Source organism: Lolium rigidum, chromosome 5 (assembly GCF_022539505.1).
Source record: "Lolium rigidum isolate FL_2022 chromosome 5, APGP_CSIRO_Lrig_0.1, whole genome shotgun sequence".
Lineage (NCBI taxonomy): Eukaryota > Viridiplantae > Streptophyta > Magnoliopsida > Poales > Poaceae > Lolium > Lolium rigidum.
This window is the reverse complement of record NC_061512.1, coordinates 143560174-143579322: the sequence shown is the minus strand read 5'-3', so window position 1 is coordinate 143579322 and position 19149 is coordinate 143560174. Positions and strand designations below refer to the sequence as shown.

Genomic DNA, 19149 nt, shown 5'->3' with positions numbered 1-19149 from the left:
ATGTGTTTGATGCCATTGTTACATACTACAAAGCATAAACCGCAGCAACACAAGATCTTATTTAGATGATAGAATTTGCTTATGGTTTTTAACATTTGACACAATGCGTACTTTATTATGTCTAAAGTCATTTCATCGTTCTATATCATTGAGTTCATCGAGGATCCCCTCCGCCGACATCTTTACCCCTTCCACCGCCGCTCCCGACATCTCTCTCCACCGCCGGCGATGGGGCCGGACCAGAGGTGGACCGGATGGCTTGGTGGTGAACGGGCTTGGCAGGGACAAGCGGGGGAGCCGTGCGGCAAGGATCCTTGTGCTGCGCGTGGGCGGCGTCTAGCGGACGAGACATACGTTTTACCGTGAAGCCCACCTTTTTTCCGGCCCGCCTACTGCGTCGTTCAGGCCCTTTAAGCGGCCCGCCTGCACCGTGAGCGCCACGCTAAAACCCTATTGCGTTTGCGCCGCCCCCAAGGCATCTCCTCCCCAGAAAACCACCGTCTCGCCCGCAGTTCCCCAAATCCACCATTCCTAGTCCACTCTAGTCTCTCCCCCCCACCCCGCAGCCACCAGCCACCGCCGCGATGTCGTCGGAGCCTCCACCCACCCCCGCCTCCGCCTCCACGGAGGAGCTCGAGGCGGACCTCTCCGCCGCCACAATCAGCAAGAAGCAGCTCAACAAGGAGGCCCGCAAGGCCGCCAAGGCCGCCAAGGCCGACAAGGCGGGGAAGGCCGAGAAGCCCCAGGCGGAGGAGGCGGACCCCTTCGCCGCCAACTACGGCGACGTCCCCGTCGAGGAGATCCAGTCCAAGGCCGTCTCCGGCCGGGCCTGGACCCACGTCGGCGACCTCGACCAGGCCGCCGCGGGCCGCTCCGTGCTCATCCGCGGATCCGCGCAGCTCTTCCGCCCCGTCAGCAAGAAGATGGCCTTCCTCGTCCTGCGCCAGTGCATGAGCACCGTGCAGTGCGTGCTCGTCGCCAGCGCCGACGCTGGGGTCAGCACGCAGATGGTGCGATTCGCCACGTCACTCAGCAAGGAGAGCATCGTTGACGTCGAGGGCGTCGTGTCCATCCCCAAGGAGCCACTCAAGGCCACAACACAGCAGGTAACCGCCATCTCGGCCATTTCTTGTCATACGTCCTAGGAGCCGAATTTAAGGTGAATAAATCATGTTTGGTCTGGTGGTGGTTTGACTGGCAGGTGGAGATTCAGGTCAGGAAGGTCTACTGCATCAACAGGGCCATCCCCACACTGCCTATCAACCTCGAGGATGCAGCTCGCAGTGAAGCAGAATTTGAGAAGGCTGAGCAGGTATGTCCCTCCCATTGCTTCCCTTCTCTTTGCAGGAAGCACTCAACTATTGTTTCCCACCACTTCATATGTCCTGCCCATAATTCCTATCATGATCCTGCTGTTGTTTAAGGGAGGTTTTGTGTACTCTTGTTGCCATGATTGCAGACTGGAGAGAAGCTGGTGCGTGTTCTCCAGGACACACGATTGAACTATCGATCTATCGACCTGCGCACACCCGCCAATCAAGCAATCTTCCGCATCCAATCCCAAGTTGAAAACGTCAGTATTTCTCCTTGTTTGTACTCACTGCTATCGTTCATGTCATAGGGTATTCTGCTCTACCAAATAGCATCTTGTGTTATGGCTGGTGCCATCAATGTGCTTACTTATATTGTTATGCAACATTGACCTTCAGTTTTTATCTGATTGCACCTTGCACAAACTGGGCATTGACATGCAGTGCGTAGCGTGATAGTGCTCTATCAAAACTATGCTTACGTTGGTCACATTCATGTGGTGTCAGTCTGATGCAGCTAGATTGTACTACTCCTTCTGTCTCACACATTACAAGGTTCAACTTTGACCATCAATTAAACCAACAGAACATCAGCTATGTGCCATAAAAAATGTACCATTGAATTGTTCTTCAAAATAAGTTTCCAATGGTATAATTTTATGACACACGACCCATGTATTATTGGTCAAACTGATGTTCAAAGTTCAATCACGGAAAACAACGGTGCCATGTAAACGGGGACGAAGGGTGTAGCATGTATCTGTGATTCTGTGCAGCATGTAATGTTTCTTTTCTTCCTCTGCTCCATGTATGTAACCATTGTTGGATACCCTTGCAGAAATTCAGAGAATATTTGTCCTCGAAGGATTTCATTGGCATCCACAGTCCGAAATTGATTTCAGGATCAAGTGAAGGTGGTGCAGCTGTATTCAAGCTTCAGTACAATGGCCAGCCTGCTTGTTTAGCACAATCTCCGCAGTTATACAAGCAGATGGCTATTTGTGGTGGCTTCGGCCGTGTCTTTGAGGTTGGTCCTGTATTTAGAGCTGAAAACTCTAACACTCACAGGCATCTATGTGAGTTCATGGGGTTGGATGCCGAGATGGAGATTAAAGAGCACTACTTTGAGGTTAGAAATATTTTGGTGGAAAAATATCTGTAGTTTATTCATGGAAGTTATGGTGACCAAGGACTTGCTTTTGCACACAGGTTTGTGACATCATAGATGGCTTGTTTGTAGCAATATTCAAACACTTGAATGAAAATTGCAAGAGGGAACTTGAGACAATAAATAGGCAGTATCCATTTGAACCGCTGAAGGTAAAACCTTATTCTATATTGTTTTATGTTGTCATCTGTATGCTTTTCCGAAGCAACTGTTTCAGTTTCCGCTAATCTGTACAGTACCTAGAGAAAACATTGAAGCTAACATACGCGGAAGGGATTCAAATGTTGAAGGTATTAACATATACTCTTGTGGTTATTTGATCATCACAGTGATGTTCATTCATATGCTATATGTTTCTTTGGTATTATTATCACTGTGTGGATGATGGTAGAACTTCAATAGCCCCAGTATTTGGTTGCTTGATGGTTTGATTGAACCGTCCAACTTGACAATCAGTGGAACAAGAATTTTACTGTTGATTGCTGCCTGGAGGATTTTATGGTCTTCAGATTACGAAGAACCCTAAGAATTTATATTGCAAAGTTTTCCTTGTTTTCTACCAGTTTTAAGGTGTTCATCAACAAGTTATTTAGTAAATATTACTTACAGCTTGACAATTATTATAATGTTTCGTTTGCTGGATTTTGTACCCAATGAATTTTTTGGTGGTTATTGGAAAATTATTATTTCATTCAGAATCTCAACTCTCCGGAGTAAATCCATTGCGTTGACGGTCAATTTTTGACACTGCAATGTCTTGAGGAATATTTTTTATTCCAGTAGTTTGTTAAATCCTGTCCAGGTTTATGCTTTCAGAAAATGAATGGTTTATTGTACTCTTGAGATTAACATATAACCTGTTGGTCGCAGAACTAATTATTTGAGTTTAGAGACATCGTTGTTACTAGTTTTTATTGTTCAGCATCAAAACAAGACTTATCGGTGGTTAGGTGCTGAATCTGATACTATGAGAGTATTGTTTTTCTGAACTCAAGATCCAAATTTGTTATTGACAGTTAGACACTTCGGAAGTGGGAAAAGTGCACCCTGATAATGATTAAACAAGTCTGTCACATAAACCTATTACGTGCGAGTAAATCATTTTCTGTTTAATTAGTTTCATTGTGTAGCTACCTAAAACCTTGTTTTGTTTCTTGTTACATTGGAATAAAACTAGTATGCAAAATTTAAGGTATCTGAAAAACTAAGTTATGAGTTTCTGGGATAAAAGTTAAACATATGACTTGTTTGTTTACCAGGAAGCTGGAACTGAAATTGATCCTATGGGTGACCTCAACACAGAATCTGAGAAAAAACTTGGCCGCCTTGTTAAGGAGAAGTATGTGGATTCTACTTCACTTGCATAATTATATCCATTTTCAAATTTCATAAACTTATCTCTACTATTATTTCTAGGTATGGCACAGAATTTTTCATTCTCTATCGGTATCCTTTGGCTGTGCGCCCTTTCTACACCATGCCTTGCTATGATGACCCTGCTTACAGCAACTCGTTCGATGTCTTCATTCGAGGTGTGTATTAAGTTTTTTCAGTCATTAAAACACTGGCCTTGGCTTGTGATTCCACTTGCATGGGCACAGCTTTCATGTTATTTTTATACATTTAAAGACCTATCTTTCTTTGATTTCTAGTTGTTGTAAAATCACAAGATGTGTTTTGTTCTATATACCCCCTCTGATCCATATTAGTTGTGGCTGATTTAGCACGACAAGTCTACAACTAATATGGATCGGAGGGAGTAGATGTTTTCATTCTATTTATAATTTTATATACTGCCCATGAAGGTGCATTTTCTTCCTAATCAGTGTTATTGTTTTCTGTCTCTAGCGTAGTTCACTGAGATGAAAACAACCATTGAAAGCGTACCATTTTTCTTTGAAATGTTAGAACAAAGATACCATTGCTTCAGAAGTATAGTGGTGCCACCTCTTTTTTAGTAAACTAAATCATGTGATCATGTTAAATTATTGTACTGTCAGTGTTGAACACATAAAACCACAAATGCTCAAAATAAATCAGTTTACTATCAATTTCAAGTAGAAAATACATAATAATTAAATGTCATAAAAACTGAGTTCAAAATTGAGTTTCCTTTTTGCACTGTTCACTGTTCAGTTTCTTGCAGCATCATTTTTCAATTGAGTTTACTCTTTACCCCTTTGTTCCTCCACAAGTGCATTCTGGGACCTTGCACAACATCCAAGGCACATCTGGCAAACACCATATTACCACACTCATTAGGTCATTTGCTCTAGTTTAGAGGACGCCTGGTTGCTTGCCAGTATAGTCCACTCCATTGCATAAATGACATTGGAAATAGCCAATGAGAATACATATTGAAAAGAAAACAGTTCAAAGTAAGCTCAAATTCGTAGAATCAATGCTTCTGGAACAAAGATTGAAAGCCAATGAGAATACATATTGAAAAGATAATGGTACAAAGTATGCTCAAATTCGTAGTATCAACGCACTTTGGAGCAAAGATTGAAAGCTATATTTGTTAAATGGAAGGGGATATCATGTATACATGCAGCAGAACTATCTGACTGCTTCCCGTATGGTATAGAATATTTCTCACTGTTTTCTTGTACATATAGTTTGAGGTTTGGAGCTGTAGGAGATAGCCAGATGGCATGCTATGGAAGGGATTAGGATCTTGAGTGAATATATAGACATCTGGGATGAGAGAACTTTTTTTGGGGAGAGACAGCACTAACCATCACTCTTTGCTTGAGTAAAACATGTTCACCTCCTCTATGTATGTGTTGAAACTAGGTTAACATGAGTTATAGAGTCTCCACTGAATCCTGATCAGTTCGTAATCCAGGACGTAGACCGAAAGCTATCGCTAACAGCGTCCTAGACTCTTATGGTTCTGTGGCTTGTTTCCTATGTCCATCATTATTTCAGTACTGAAGATACATACTGGTGTACTGAAGAAAATTTGATTCATATGCATCATACCAATAAGTACCTTAAGATGCTTATTCTTTTGGGATCTTGCATATAATACTGTCTGGTACAGTCATTGGCAGAAATGTGTGATTATTTTAGATCTGGTATTGAACCATTTTTTCTGATATGACAGGCGAGGAAATTATTTCTGGAGCCCAAAGAGTGCACACGCCTGAGTTGCTGAGGAAACGTGCAATTGAGTGTGGAATTGATGCGAATACTATATCATCGTACATTGAATCTTTCAGGTTTGTTCTGCACCCATCGTATGACTGCAATCTTAGTGTTGCAGTATCTAGTACCCCCTCCGTCCCCATGGATGTGCCCTTGTTTTGCGTGTCCAAACTTTGACCACTAATTTAACCATTTAAACATTTGTTGATTGTTGTAAAAATTGTACCATTAGAAACTTCATCCAAATACAAATTCAATGGTATAACATGCATATAACATAATCTATATTTGGTTGACCAAATCAATGGTCAAACTTAAATCTTGGAAAACGTGTGCTCCAACTAAATAGTGACAGGGGAAGTATATAACTTGTAATGTAACGATCTATTTGAGCGCTAATACATACTTTTTCTTCACCTTGGTACTCAAATCTACCTATGCTGACAATTACAGTTATGGTGCCCCTCCTCATGGTGGTTTTGGAGTCGGGTTGGAGAGAGTGGTGATGCTTTTCTGCGCCCTCAACAACATCAGGAAGACATCTCTTTTCCCTCGTGACCCGCAGAGACTCACGCCATAAGTTTCTTTTGCGGGACAGACAGCTTGCGCCCAACGCTTTCACCATGTTTACCAACCTGCTAGTCAAGTACCAAATCAACCTACACTGGCGTTGACATAATGACACTACCAAATGAGTAGGACATTCGATGTGTTTTGGAGCTTCTAGTATGTTCACTATGTTACCAACTGTGGATACAACTTATTCCTATCGTCAGTTTGCACAAGGTGTATTGCGTTTTTTGTGATTGGTTTTATGTGCTGTTTGGTCGAGCTGGACTATAGATCTGGAGAGAAGTTGTTTTGGTTTTGTTACGATGAAAATCATAAAATGATTAGTGTACCTCTGTTCGTTGTTTTCTCGTGGCCAAAAGATATACGGTTCGAGTCCTGAACTTGACAATGTGAATTCCTTCCTAGGTTTCCATCATATGTCACCTCCACTTGACAATGTGAATTCCTTCCTAGGTTTACATTATATGTCACCGTGGAGGCTGACAGCATGAACATCGACTCCTACGACTAAGAGGATGGGCAGGGGTAGAAAAGTTTATATTTGCTCACGTATTGTTTTCCAAAAGTTCTTGAAGTCAAATTTTATTTTCCAAAAGTAACTCTAGTTCTTGCTAAGTTGAAAGAAAGTTTAACAAAAATGGATTTATGCTTGGTTCACAAATGCGCGCCACAAGAGAGGACAAGGGAGCACACTGGACGTCCATAGCCTCTTCGCTCAGACGTAAAAACCCAACCCAAAGATGGATATGCGTGGATAGCTTCATGGACAAAACCCCAAATAGGTGCACCCAACTGCACATGATGTGAGAACAAGTTCACAAGAAAAAGAAAACGGCCCGTTGAGGCCACAACACAAACATGTTCAAGTTAAAACTGAAAAAAGAGCAAGCTCAGCACCCAAGACAGATGGGTGCTGGCTAGCGGATGGACGGGGCAGGAAGATGGTGTGGCCAGCGGATGGTCGGGGCAGGAAGATGGTGTGGGGCAGGAAGATGGCGTGCCGCCTCCAACAAGTATTGAAGCATGTCATCCAGTCGCTTTCTGTTCTGTTGTCTACACAACGGATACCACAATTGTAAGAATGCCAGAGATAACAATTTTTCAATAACCATCTTATTGCAAATACTCCAGAGGTTCCACGACAGGCATCAAACACCAGCCATAAGAGACGTCTCTTCTTGCTAGTGTTGTTTACTCGGTTCTCCAGGAACTCTCCGAGGTATTGGGCCTTCCGAACGCCTCTTAAACAGAGCTCCATAGGAACATGGCCGCGGGACAAGTGAACATTATATTCATTCCCGACCCTGGGATCCCCAACCCCTGCCGTTTAGGCACATCAACCCTTGAAGGAAGGCGATCTCGAAGCTAATGGCAGACGAAGATCTTGCTGTTCAGGGGTAGAGGGGGCTTTCCATAGCGGAGATGTCCAAGGTAAAATGAGCCCTCTAAATAGGGCCAGGTACGCTGAGCTAATAATAAAGATCCCCAAAGGGGCAATACGCTAGCAGACACTACCCGACAAGGTAGTGAGGGACGATGTGAAACTCACCCACAACGCCTCCCAAAACACCGCTTCATCTGTGCCGAAAGTTCTAGGGAACACCACATTCCATACTCCCCCATTGGCTGCGGCGGAGACCAACATGGAAGGCTCAACGCAAATTGCAAAGAGGCTAGGGTATGACACCATTTGGGGGCATCCCCAAGGGGTCCAACCAAAACATGGTACCCTCTCTGGAGCCTATGGAGAAGGAAATCCCAAGGTGGATGTCATGAGGTCGCCCCCCTTAGGTATTTGGCCTTCATAAGGCAAAGCCAAAGATCCATCAGCAGGAGGGCCTTATTGAAGTGTCTAGAGGCTGAGATGCCTACGCCCCTATGATCTTTGGGGGCACATGTATGAGCCCATTTAACCATGTGGTATTTTTGACGGCCATTGATATCGTGCCAAAAGAACCGCGGTAGGTCCTTGTCGAAGGTGACATGCACTTCTTCCGGAAGAAGGTATAGGCCCTTTAATATACATGGGAAGGTTGTAGTCTATGAGGATAGTTTTGCTGACTTTAGATGTGAATCTGGCACTCCACGGTCCAGCCTTCATCCTAACCCGACCAGCGAGCGGGTCGAGATCCTTAATCAAGATCCTGGTATCTCGGATCGCCATCCCCAAATACGTAATGAGGAATGAGGCAATGTGGCAATTATGATTGTCCACGATCCTCTGCTGATTCTCGAAAGGGTTTGACAACCTCTTCTTTTATCAAAGTTGCTTCCGAGGGTAAACATCTCTTCAAAGCAGATGATGAACTTCAGATTCCGTATATCTAGACCGACACAAAGGGACACACTGGTTTGTCCCTTACCCAAATCACTCTTAAAAACTTCAATTGATAAATTTGTAACTGCTTTCCCAAGTGTATGTATACAAAATCTCCAATTTTCACAAGAACTGAAAAGTGTGATTTAGCGAGTTTCAGAATACAGGCAGGTTCCCACGAGTCTGTGACTGAATATTCGCGTATCAGTTTCAGTTTGGCTTGTCCGTACACAGATTCCTCCCTCCTATCCTATGCATTTCCTGTCTGACTTGCGGGACCCACACACACTGGCTTCTCATCCATCCAACTCTCGGTTGACGGCCACCCCGCAAAACCTCACAGGCAATGGCGCTCTCCTCCTACTTGCTCGCCGGCAGCCGGGCAGCCTCCCCCTCCTTCCCATCCCTCCGCCGCCGCAGCCACCACTTTCCTCCGTCCCTCGTCACTGCCCCTTTCCCGCCCGCCCAGCGGTGGCGGCGCTCGCTCCGCTTCTGCGCCGCCTCCTCGCCCCCGCCGCCAGTGCCACCCGAGGACGAGGAGCTCACCGACTACGACTACGAGGTACCGAACTTGAGCGATTTATTTTATCAGATTATGGAATCATGCTAGTGCGGTTTCAAGTTCCTTCCACGGAATCTGCGAACTGCCCACCTCAGTCAAGAGTCAAAGTATTCAGTTCACTTATGCTTTCTTTGAATGAGTTGGTATGCAATGTAGCAGGATTATTTCCTACCCACGAAAAAAACCCATGTAGGATTGCGTCCTAACTAAAACCAGTGCAACAAAAATCGAACAACATGCTTTTAGCCAAATTGCTGATCTGAGTTCTGATTGGTCAGCTTCTATAATCTATATGCATCTCACACTATCGCATAAAAACATTTACATGAAATAGGAACTACAGTTGGTTAACACACAAAATCAGTAATAAAAATGGCTGCAGTCAGTCAATAGCATATTACATAAATTGTACACATCGCTGCTTATTGGGCTAAGGAATGACTCTGTACGGTTTTACTACTGAAAATCCCCCTTTTCCACTTTGGTTCTCATTTTGTACCATCTTCAAGTTTGTGCAACGGTACATTGATAGTACGTAGGTATGTTATTATGCTGGTTCTGCGGCAACTAACAAGTTTAGAGATACTTTTCCTGATGGAACAGGGTGTATACATAAATGTTCCGCTTGTGGAATGACACATTTGGTGACTACATAAATAGTTTGGGAATGCTTTGTTTAGTGTTATTGCTCAAACTAATCATCATTCACAAATCCCAAAGCCCTTATGATAATAATGTTGTTACTACAAATTTGGTTTGCATTTTTACGATTGTCAATGGAAGTCTTAGATAACAATTTCATGTGGAAAAGCAAAAGCACATTTATTTAATACCTGAATTTATTTCTGCTATCAAACTTTCATATGCTTTCATCAGACAATGCATCTAACATGCACCATGCGCCTGTTGCATCGAGAGTTATTTTTATATTGAATTTAGTGAGAGAACACTATGTCATAGGATTTCTTTACAACTCAAAGAGTGATTTCCCCTGTGTGCATTGTTTGTTTGCCTTTTCTACTACCCATTGTGTTCTATGCAGTTTCTAATACCGTCGTGTTTCGCCAAAATTTCAGCTATCAGAGACAACTGGAAATTGCGACCCTTTATGCTCCGTTGATGAAGTTAGCTCGCAGTATTTTGAAGCTAACTACAAACCAAAGAATGATCTTATTAAAGCTTTAGCTATTCTTGCAACATCTTTGGCTGGGGCAGCTGCAATAAACCATTCCTGGGTTGCTGCTAACCAGGTCTGTAGATTCGAAGTATCTTCGTTCATTTTTTACCAGTTTGAACTATGTAGTTTCTTCATCTTATCTCTTTATGCTGGTAGTTATGTATGTTGTGGTAATGATTCTTGCGAACATGGTTGAAATGTTTTCCTTTGCAGGACATTGCAATGGTGCTAGTATTTGCACTTGGCTATGCAGGTATCATTTTTGAGGAATCACTAGCATTTAATAAAAGCGGAGTTGGATTATTGATGGCTGTTTGCTTATGGGTTATCAGAAGTATTGGGGTAAGCTATAATCTGTGAAGTTATCTTTGAGACTTCAGAAATCTTCTGAGAGTCGATGGTCTCTCTTGAACATCACTTTGAGATTTTTCTCAGTTGAATTGTCTTGATAACAGTTGATATATGCACGCACCCTTAAATAATTTAAGTAGAGAGCAACTTATTCGACGTTCATATTGGCTGGATGTCCTCCTTGTTCCCATCTATGTTTCCATTTCTTAGTTTTTCTATGTAATAACAAAACAAGAACTTCCCTGATAAGTCTGCATGTCTTTCAACTGCAATCAGTGTTAAAGACATTATGACATTCTTCATGTATATGCTAATTACATTTCCATTATTATGGGAGTGGATTATGGTGCTTAGTTGCTAGTTACTCCCTCTGTACCGATTTAGAAGATGTTTTAGCATCTTATAATTCGGTACAGAGGTAGTACGACTTACAAGCAATGTCTAGTTGCTGTTCATATGGATCATTAAGGGACTCAAAAGTAATCAACTCGTTTTAAAAAGTTATTCTGGATTTATGCCTGTGTGTTTGCATCCTCAGATGTTAAGCTAGACTTTGCCATGAAGATGAATAAGATGTCCCTTCTTTGCTAGTGGGTATCTAGTTTGGAAGTACCATAATTCACTAGGATGATTTACATTTTCATTACAATGATATAATCCTTATGTTATGAATATATTTAAGACTGTGTTAGATGATACTCATTAGTTGATCTTTATTGTTCCTTTTCTGTTCTTCATATGATTTAGGCTCCCTCGACCGATGTAGCTGTTCAAGAGTTGAGTCAGAGTACTGTTGAAGTTAGTGAAATAGTGTTTTTCTTGCTTGGTGCAATGACCATTGTGGAGATTGTTGATTCACATCAAGGTTTTAAGCTGGTGACTGACAATATATCTACTAGAAATCCTAAGACTCTTCTCTGGGTGGTGAGTCTTTCTTATTTTTATGTTTCGCTCACTGAAGTTTTTATTACATTCTATACTTCTTATACTTATAGTAATTTGCAGTGTCCTACTATGAGAAACCAACACACCGGAATGAGTTGCCAGTGGTAAACCAGGGGGTAGTACCAAAGTGTTCTAGAGTCACACCTTTTGCGGTTATAGCAGACATCTATTTGTCCAGAACAGATAGATGTTTTGAACTTATGATCTATATTGAGTGTCTCCCCACAAAATAAACTTATATTTAGTGACCTATGTCAATAGAGAAAAAGCAACCTTCACAGTACACGTGGTTCCACTTCGATGGTATCTGTCTTTCACCTTGAACTGAATAATTCTCCACCCCTGGTAATTCAATCCAGAGAAAACCTTAAAACTTTCACCAAAGAAATCTTCCACTTGTCTTGTTTTGCTACTGTTGCACAGTTCTCTTTGAGATGCTTGGTTCCCTATTCATCTATATACCTTACCAACTAACGCAGCTCTAATTCCAGTGATTCAGCAGATTTGATGTTCATACTTGTTTGTCAAATCTTTATCTGCCATCACACTGTACCTATCTAGTTCAGGCAACTTTAGTTGGGAAACTCTGCCATATTCTGTACTATGTGTCCAGAGGTCCGCTGTCTCATGATGACCATCCAAGGGGAGGTGCATTCGTGGGCGATGATTTGTGGTGATCAATATGTTCCCCGGATGGCCGACAGAATAAAAGGCGTCACTGTGTGGGAGGTCTCGATTAGCCATCGAACAGCGCTTCAGAATGGCAAGCCACGCAAAAAAATCAGCTTAGAGTTGCCCATGGCTTCCAAAAAGCGCATGAAAGGGACTGCACCTGGAAAGAGATGTGATAGACAGAACTAGTAGAGTACTTCCCTGACACCTCCCTCCCATCTCCAGATCATAAATCTCCTGCATCAGGGAGGAGATTGATATCTCTGTTTGCATTTGGGGGAAAGTTGTAATATGCAGAAGATTCCTGATGTCTGCAATTTATTCATCCTCAAAAAGGGGTTCAGCCACCATTCGCTTGAGGTGGATGGATGGTGGGATGGCCTTGTAGAGATCTGGAGCAAAGGGGCCGGATAGAGCAACCATTGGTCCAATTTCCAGTCCAAAATTGGATACAAGTTCTTCTGTTGATCTTAACCTTGGGTTCATTTTTTTTGGATCTGTCTTTGGTGAATAAAAGAATGCCGTTGCTTGACCACTCACTGATTCACCGTGTAACCTTACAAGACTAACCTTTTATTTCACAGCCATTAATTATCATGTTATTTTTTGATGGATAAATTGTTTCTTATTTCAGATTGGCTTTGTTACCTTCTTTATGAGTTCTGTACTCGACAACTTGACTTCGACTATTGTCATGGTGTCATTGCTGCGGAAACTAGTACCTCCATCAGAGTACAGAAAGTATGACCTCTATTATCTCAGCTATTACTTTTGTACATAATTTTATAATTCTTTTGCTCTGAAGTCAACATATTTGCTTTCAATGATCTAATTCATGTATTCTCCTTAGTTTGAATTTTTTTTCTTAATCTGTACAATATAAACAGTAGTAAAAACCTGGTTTAAAATTGTCCTCTTAATCTCTTATCGTATTTCTACCATTCTTTTCATGAAAACACATAGGTTCAATACCATACTTTGGCACACTCAAGTTAGGCAAGTTTAAGTTTTCGTTGTATGATTTTGCTATATCTCCAATTCTCCATAAGCCCAGATTTTACTTTCTTAGATCTATTACTGACGTATCATAGGCTAATTTTCGCTCCAACATTCGCTCAAGCTGTGCTGATCAAAATATTTCGTAGAAATGCTTTCTAGTTGTCAAGATGATCTGGGAGGTTGGCTGAATAAAATTTGAGTTCTTGAGAACATTCCTGTATACTTTCTTTAAATAAAACTTTGGGGGTAGGTCTCACAGTATAAGTAAGAACCTAAATTCCGTGTCCATGAGAGCTTTAACACAGGTGGTTAGATTGTGTACTGATAATTGTAACTTGAAACATTTGTTCAATTGTTCATGCGTCTCAAGAATTTGTTTTACACTGATAGTTGCACCTTACTGCACAAGAAAGGGTTCAACAAATAGGAAACGTATTTAGTGCTAACCACCCTTCTGGCGCAGAAGAGCATGCCATGCTACTTATGGTATCAAATCAACATGAACAGCTCTCACGAAATATATATAGGGTGTTTGAAGTAATGTACGGCAATACAGAATTTTAAGGTTAACTAAAATAATAATACCATTTAGGATAATAAAAAGGCAGAAGAAAAGGAAATGTGATTAATTTTACAAATTACAAGCGTTCTCTTCTTATCTCTCGATGGTGGTATGTCGGTCTATTACCTTCTCAGTTTGCTTGCGGAAGTGTTGATTTGAGGCCAAAATTTTCTTGAAGAGTTATCTAAGGCAACTTGGTTTAGGTTGACGCTTTCTCCAAGTTGTATGTTAGCACTTGATATTTATCAAAAAATAGGACCTAGTTAGAGACGGGCGTAACATTGTAAATTAGATCTCCTTATATCTCAACAGGCTTGTCTACAGAACTTTTTATCCTTCAATCCATCAATAAATCGTTTCAAGGAGTGTTTGGCATCTTTACTAAACATTGGCTTATTGGGACAGATTGTTAGGCGCTGTTGTTGTGATAGCGGCTAATGCTGGGGGTGCATGGACACCAATTGGTGATGTGACAACCACTATGTTGTGGATCCATGGTCAGATTACGACTGTAAACACAATACAGGTTAGATTTGCACATTGATCCTTGTATTTTCTCTAAATTGTTCATTATGCTAATATTTCCTAAATGTTAGAGCTCTCTAATATTTCCCTATTTCAGGCATCCTATATCATGCATGTCGTTAGTGATGAACCTTATAAAGGTTGATCAACTTTAACTGATAAAAGAAAAGAAGATAAGACAACTCAGCTCATTCTTTTTCAGCTAAAAAAAGAAGATAATACAACTTTTTATTTATCATATTCCTATATGAGTGCTATTTCTTTTTGCCCAACAGTATTATTAAATTTTAGTCAATACTGCATATTGCTATTAGAGATAATTTGTAGTGCAAAATTTAGGTGAATTGCTTAAATCAGTATAAATTGAATGGAAGATGGTTCCAAATCTGAATTTTCTCAAGTATGGGGATTATCCTATAAAAAAGAAAACATTATACAGAATAAATCTCATGATCTCGATTGCGAGCAACCAACATTTTATGAATTTTGTGTGTTTATTCTTTTTTTTCTGCATGCTGCTTCAGCAAAGTGCTGAACTACTTGGCTTATGATCTGACAGGGCTTGTTTGTCCCCTCCGTAGTTTCACTGGTGGTCCCACTGGCCCTGATGTCCCTCACCAGGTTCTTTAAAAAAGGACTACTTCTGCTACATGATATTAAGCAATATTTGTGAAGCCTTATGGAATAATTTCTTATATGTTTCATGTAGTGAAGCAAATGGATCAGATCAGGCATCTTCCAGTTTGCTATCATCAGAACAGATGGCTCCTCGGGGGCAACTTGTATTTGCTGTTGGACTTGGAGCCCTAGTGTTTGTTCCAGTGTTTAAATCTCTCACGGGATTGCCACCTTTCATGGGGATGCTCTTTGGTCTTGGGATTCTCTGGATTCTGACAGACGCGATACATTACGGAGAATCTGGAAGGCAGAGATTAAAAGTTCCACAGGCACTTTCACGGATTGATACACAAGGAATTCTATTCTTCTTAGGTATTCTGTTGTCGGTCGGCAGGTAACTCCCCCCCTTCCCAACGTGGATGTACGTCAGCTTGATTATGTGAAACTCGCCTTTAGAAAAGCTGTGGAATATTTAAACCATGTAGCTAATATCAGGTTTTATGACTGTTGACCTACAACTGTTAGTCTGCATTTTATCTAATTTCAAATATATATATTATCTTAAGCTTAAGATTTGATATAGCTAAAGATGATGTGGAAAGGTAGTCTTTCGCTAGAAGGCTGAGTAGCAGAACTAGAAAAACCTGTCATCTCAAAAGAATTAATACGACCTATCAGTGTGAGTATCTCCAGAGATTCAATACTCAAAAGCACCATACGCCCTCTGAGAGGAAGAACCTCCGGTGTCTGAGTCCCTGCGGCAGCCGGTGAGAGGCGGCAACAGCGGCGGTAGGGACGGCAGGAGACGATCTAGGTTTTGTTCAAGAGCTAAGCCCTAAACGTGCTTCAATCCTGTTGTCCAGTGTTATGGATATTCATTATACGGCTATAATTGGCCAATATGTCATATACACGTAAGACAATGTCATATGTGCAGGAAAGCACTTATGCAGCTCTAACTCTCAGTTCGTTTCTATGCATATAAAACTTGGTCACCCTGTCGTTTTCTACTTCTTACACTCTAGTCCATTGCCAGTTGGATGGTCTTAATTTTCTAATTGTTGGTTTTGTTCTTTCTGTTTCTCTTCACTAGCTTGGAATCTGCAGGGATTTTGAGGCAGTTAGCCAACTATCTTGATGCCAATATTCCAAATGCTGATCTTATTGCAAGTATCATTGGTGTTGCATCAGCAATTATAGACAATGTCCCACTTGTTGCTGCAACCATGGGGATGTATGACCTGACTTCGTTTCCTCAAGATTCAGACTTCTGGCAGCTTGTTGCGTTCTGTGCTGGTACGGGCGGCTCAATGCTTATCATTGGCTCTGCAGCAGGAGTGGCTTTTATGGGAATGGAAAAGGTGGATTTCTTTTGGTATTTTCGCAAGGTAAACTTCTTCTTTATTCAACTCTTCAAAGGAGATGTGAAAGAGCAGAATAACAATTGACAGTACGATCTATTATAGGGGAAAAATCCCTCAGCAAGGTGTATTGAGTGCATTTTTTGATCTTTCACTCTCAAACTTATTCAATACAACCCATATTTCTGATATTGTTTCTTTGAGTAGTTTTCAGTAGAGTTCAGGGCAGAACTTTTATTTCAGACTGCAGCGTAGCTTAGGCCTTAGAGGTTTCTCTTCGGCACTGCATTTTAAGAAAAATATGTTTCCAGTTCTTTTAATATATTATTGCTCGTTAATAGGGATAAAACTGCAGCAAACAAAGTGTGCCCTTTTCACTGTCCTGGATTTAGAAGTATAGGTCAAATAATGTTGAATTACGAGTAGACTCCCTACATTTCTTTGATGACTTATTTTTGGTGAGTTGGTTGGTACATGAAAGCATGGCGATCAGAGAAAGATCATGGCTAGCCACAGGATATGCAGACGGGTTTGTATCCTGCTGTCTTAGTATGAGGATTAGAAAAAAAGAGCAAGAGTTCATATATATCTTCTCATGACATGTAGATTTGGATGATGATTGAGTAAGAGTTCTTGTCATTAATAAAGAGCCATATGCATCAATTGATACAGAGGCTGGGGCTGCCCCATTTCGAAAAAATAAGAGTTCTTGTCGTTGTGATCATGTCCAGTCTAGTTACATTTTAGAGGGACTCTTTTGTAATTGTCATCAAGGAAAACGAGGTTTTTCATTTCAAAAACTTGGTACACTGGTTTATGCATCTGTGAGTTAAAATTGTTTGTTGACATGGTACCTGTTGTGTCTGCAGGTGAGTGGTTTTGCCCTTGCAGGTTATGTAGCCGGTATCATCACTTACCTAGCTGCTCAAAATATCTCTCTATCTCTTCCCACTTCACTGGCAGAGATTCCATTTATCACGGGTTCATAAAAGGTTGACCATGACGGTCCTTTAAGAAAGAGACATTACTGTAGATTGGAGATGAACACACCCTATTTCAGAATGTTTTGGCAAAGAGGGGATGTTTCCAACTTGGCTAATAAATACACGGGCTGAAATGGTCGAGAAATAAACCGTGCACTGAGCTCCACATTTTGTGTAGCAAAACTGAAAGGCTCGGAGTGTATGATAGAAAAGTTAGGTGTGTGTAGCCTAGAGCAGAATGATCATTTGTAAATTAAGTTCGTAGCTGCCCTTATCAACAAAGGATAAAAACATGGGCTTCAAACTCACGAAGATCGGTTTTGACTTTTGAGATGTCTACTTGTTGTAACGATGAGCTTTCACGGTATGCTTTTGGAAAGAGAGGAGATCTGTCTGATGATACATGTAATCCTGAAATATCATCACTTGGTACTATCGTTGTTCTTTGGAAGGAGGTGATCCCAGGCTGAATGCCTTATCATATATACTCTGCGATGTATGTGCTCCTGCCTCCTGGTATATTTTCATGTCAAACGAACATCCATTTGTAGTTCCTTGTTCTTGATCGCGAACATCCCTTTGCAATTCCCTGTTCTTATAATTTATGAATGGGTGGTTTAGGCCATTTTCAAATGCCCAACACAAACGGATCAAAACGTGTCTATTTTGATCCACGCGGATAGGATGCAAAGTGGCTGGCATGTCCAGGCCGATGCATTTGAAGGCCAAATTAAGGCTCGAAATGCGTTGCGGCAGACACAAGGCGTGTCCATGTTCTGTGTCCTCGGGCCCACCTAGCGGCTGGTCAGCGGACTGCTTCGCTTCCAAACCTACCTTGCTTCCAAACCTAGTAGTTGAAACCTTCCGGCATTGCTTGCTCCAAAGATCACTAGTAGTTGAAACCTTCTGGCTTTGCTTGTTTCACAGACCACTACTAGTTGAAACCTTCTGGCCCCCATTGTCATGTACGGGAATGGGTGGACTGGCACGAGGCCACCCAACTCGCCAAGTATGGCATCCTCCTGCCGCCCAAGGCGACAGTGCCGAAGGGCTTCGGCAATCGGCCTGAGCAGGGTTCACATGCCGTCTCTACCCAAAGGCAAGGAATTTGGCTAGGAGATCTTCCGGAGGCGGCAGAAGGAGACGCTGTGGCTCGACCCATAATACGACGCCGGTAGCGCCTACTAGGCAGCCTGGTTTCGCGAGGAGCGAGAGGACGCGTTGAACTGCTTCGATGGCGAGCACCCGCCGCCGGAGAGGAACAAGGCCAAGACGAATCACATTCTGGTTAAAGCCCGGCCACACGGTGGAGAAGGTCATGGAGGATGCCCGCCATGTAGCATTCATTCGGGAGGTCACGGTTGCCGGTATCATCAACCTTGACTCTAGTAATGAAGCACACTAAGTGCTGCCAGCATGGGCGCTCGGCGACGAAGCCTCCCATGAAGAGCCCTCATATCCTACTAGTTATTTACGTTTTGTATGAATAAATGATGAATCCTACTATCTCCTCCTTTTTCTTCAAGTCATTGTTTCAATGTAAAAAAAACTATCTCTCGCTGAGAAATACGTCGGGCCGCTGAGGCTACCCAAACCAGACGGCCAGTTTTGTGTCTACCGGCTTGACCCAAACGAATCAAAACGGATACATTTGGTGTTTTTTCTGAGAGTACAGGAAGACATACCTTATCTTTATAGAAGGTAGAATTTGATTACAAAACGAATACATCTCGCTGTGAACAACGAGTGCAGTACGAACTCCACTCCGGACTAATCCGAAGACAGCCACCCCCGAAATTACAACTCCGACACAAAGAACCTATCCTAAGAGGAGGATCTCTTACATGGTTTCCATCTGACTCTTGTCAAATGTGGG

General features: G+C 41.9%; 2 protein-coding genes across 2 annotated transcripts; both read left to right on the top strand.

Annotated features, from left to right (window-relative positions):
* The first annotated feature begins 569 nt into the window (after positions 1 to 569).
* On the top strand, positions 570 to 6364 carry LOC124654910 (aspartate--tRNA ligase 2, cytoplasmic-like). Its single transcript, XM_047193883.1, has 10 exons — positions 570 to 1106; positions 1202 to 1312; positions 1460 to 1573; positions 2149 to 2439; positions 2520 to 2630; positions 2715 to 2768; positions 3738 to 3817; positions 3895 to 4010; positions 5588 to 5702; positions 6082 to 6364. Exons 1-10 carry the CDS (start codon positions 585 to 587, stop codon positions 6206 to 6208), a joined length of 1641 nt encoding a protein of 546 aa, XP_047049839.1. The 5' UTR covers positions 570 to 584; the 3' UTR covers positions 6209 to 6364.
* Positions 6365 to 8824: 2460 nt separating this feature from the next.
* LOC124653150 (sodium/proton antiporter 2-like) lies at positions 8825 to 17516 on the top strand (the record flags this gene model as incomplete). The annotated part of the gene is given in 10 exon segments (XM_047192213.1): positions 8825 to 9080; positions 10157 to 10330; positions 10471 to 10599; positions 11356 to 11532; positions 12860 to 12966; positions 14192 to 14312; positions 14871 to 14932; positions 15021 to 15323; positions 16023 to 16317; positions 17160 to 17516. Coding segments are annotated over 10 exon segments (1704 nt in total). The 5' UTR covers positions 8825 to 8864.
* Between the last annotated feature and the right edge of the window lie 1633 nt (positions 17517 to 19149).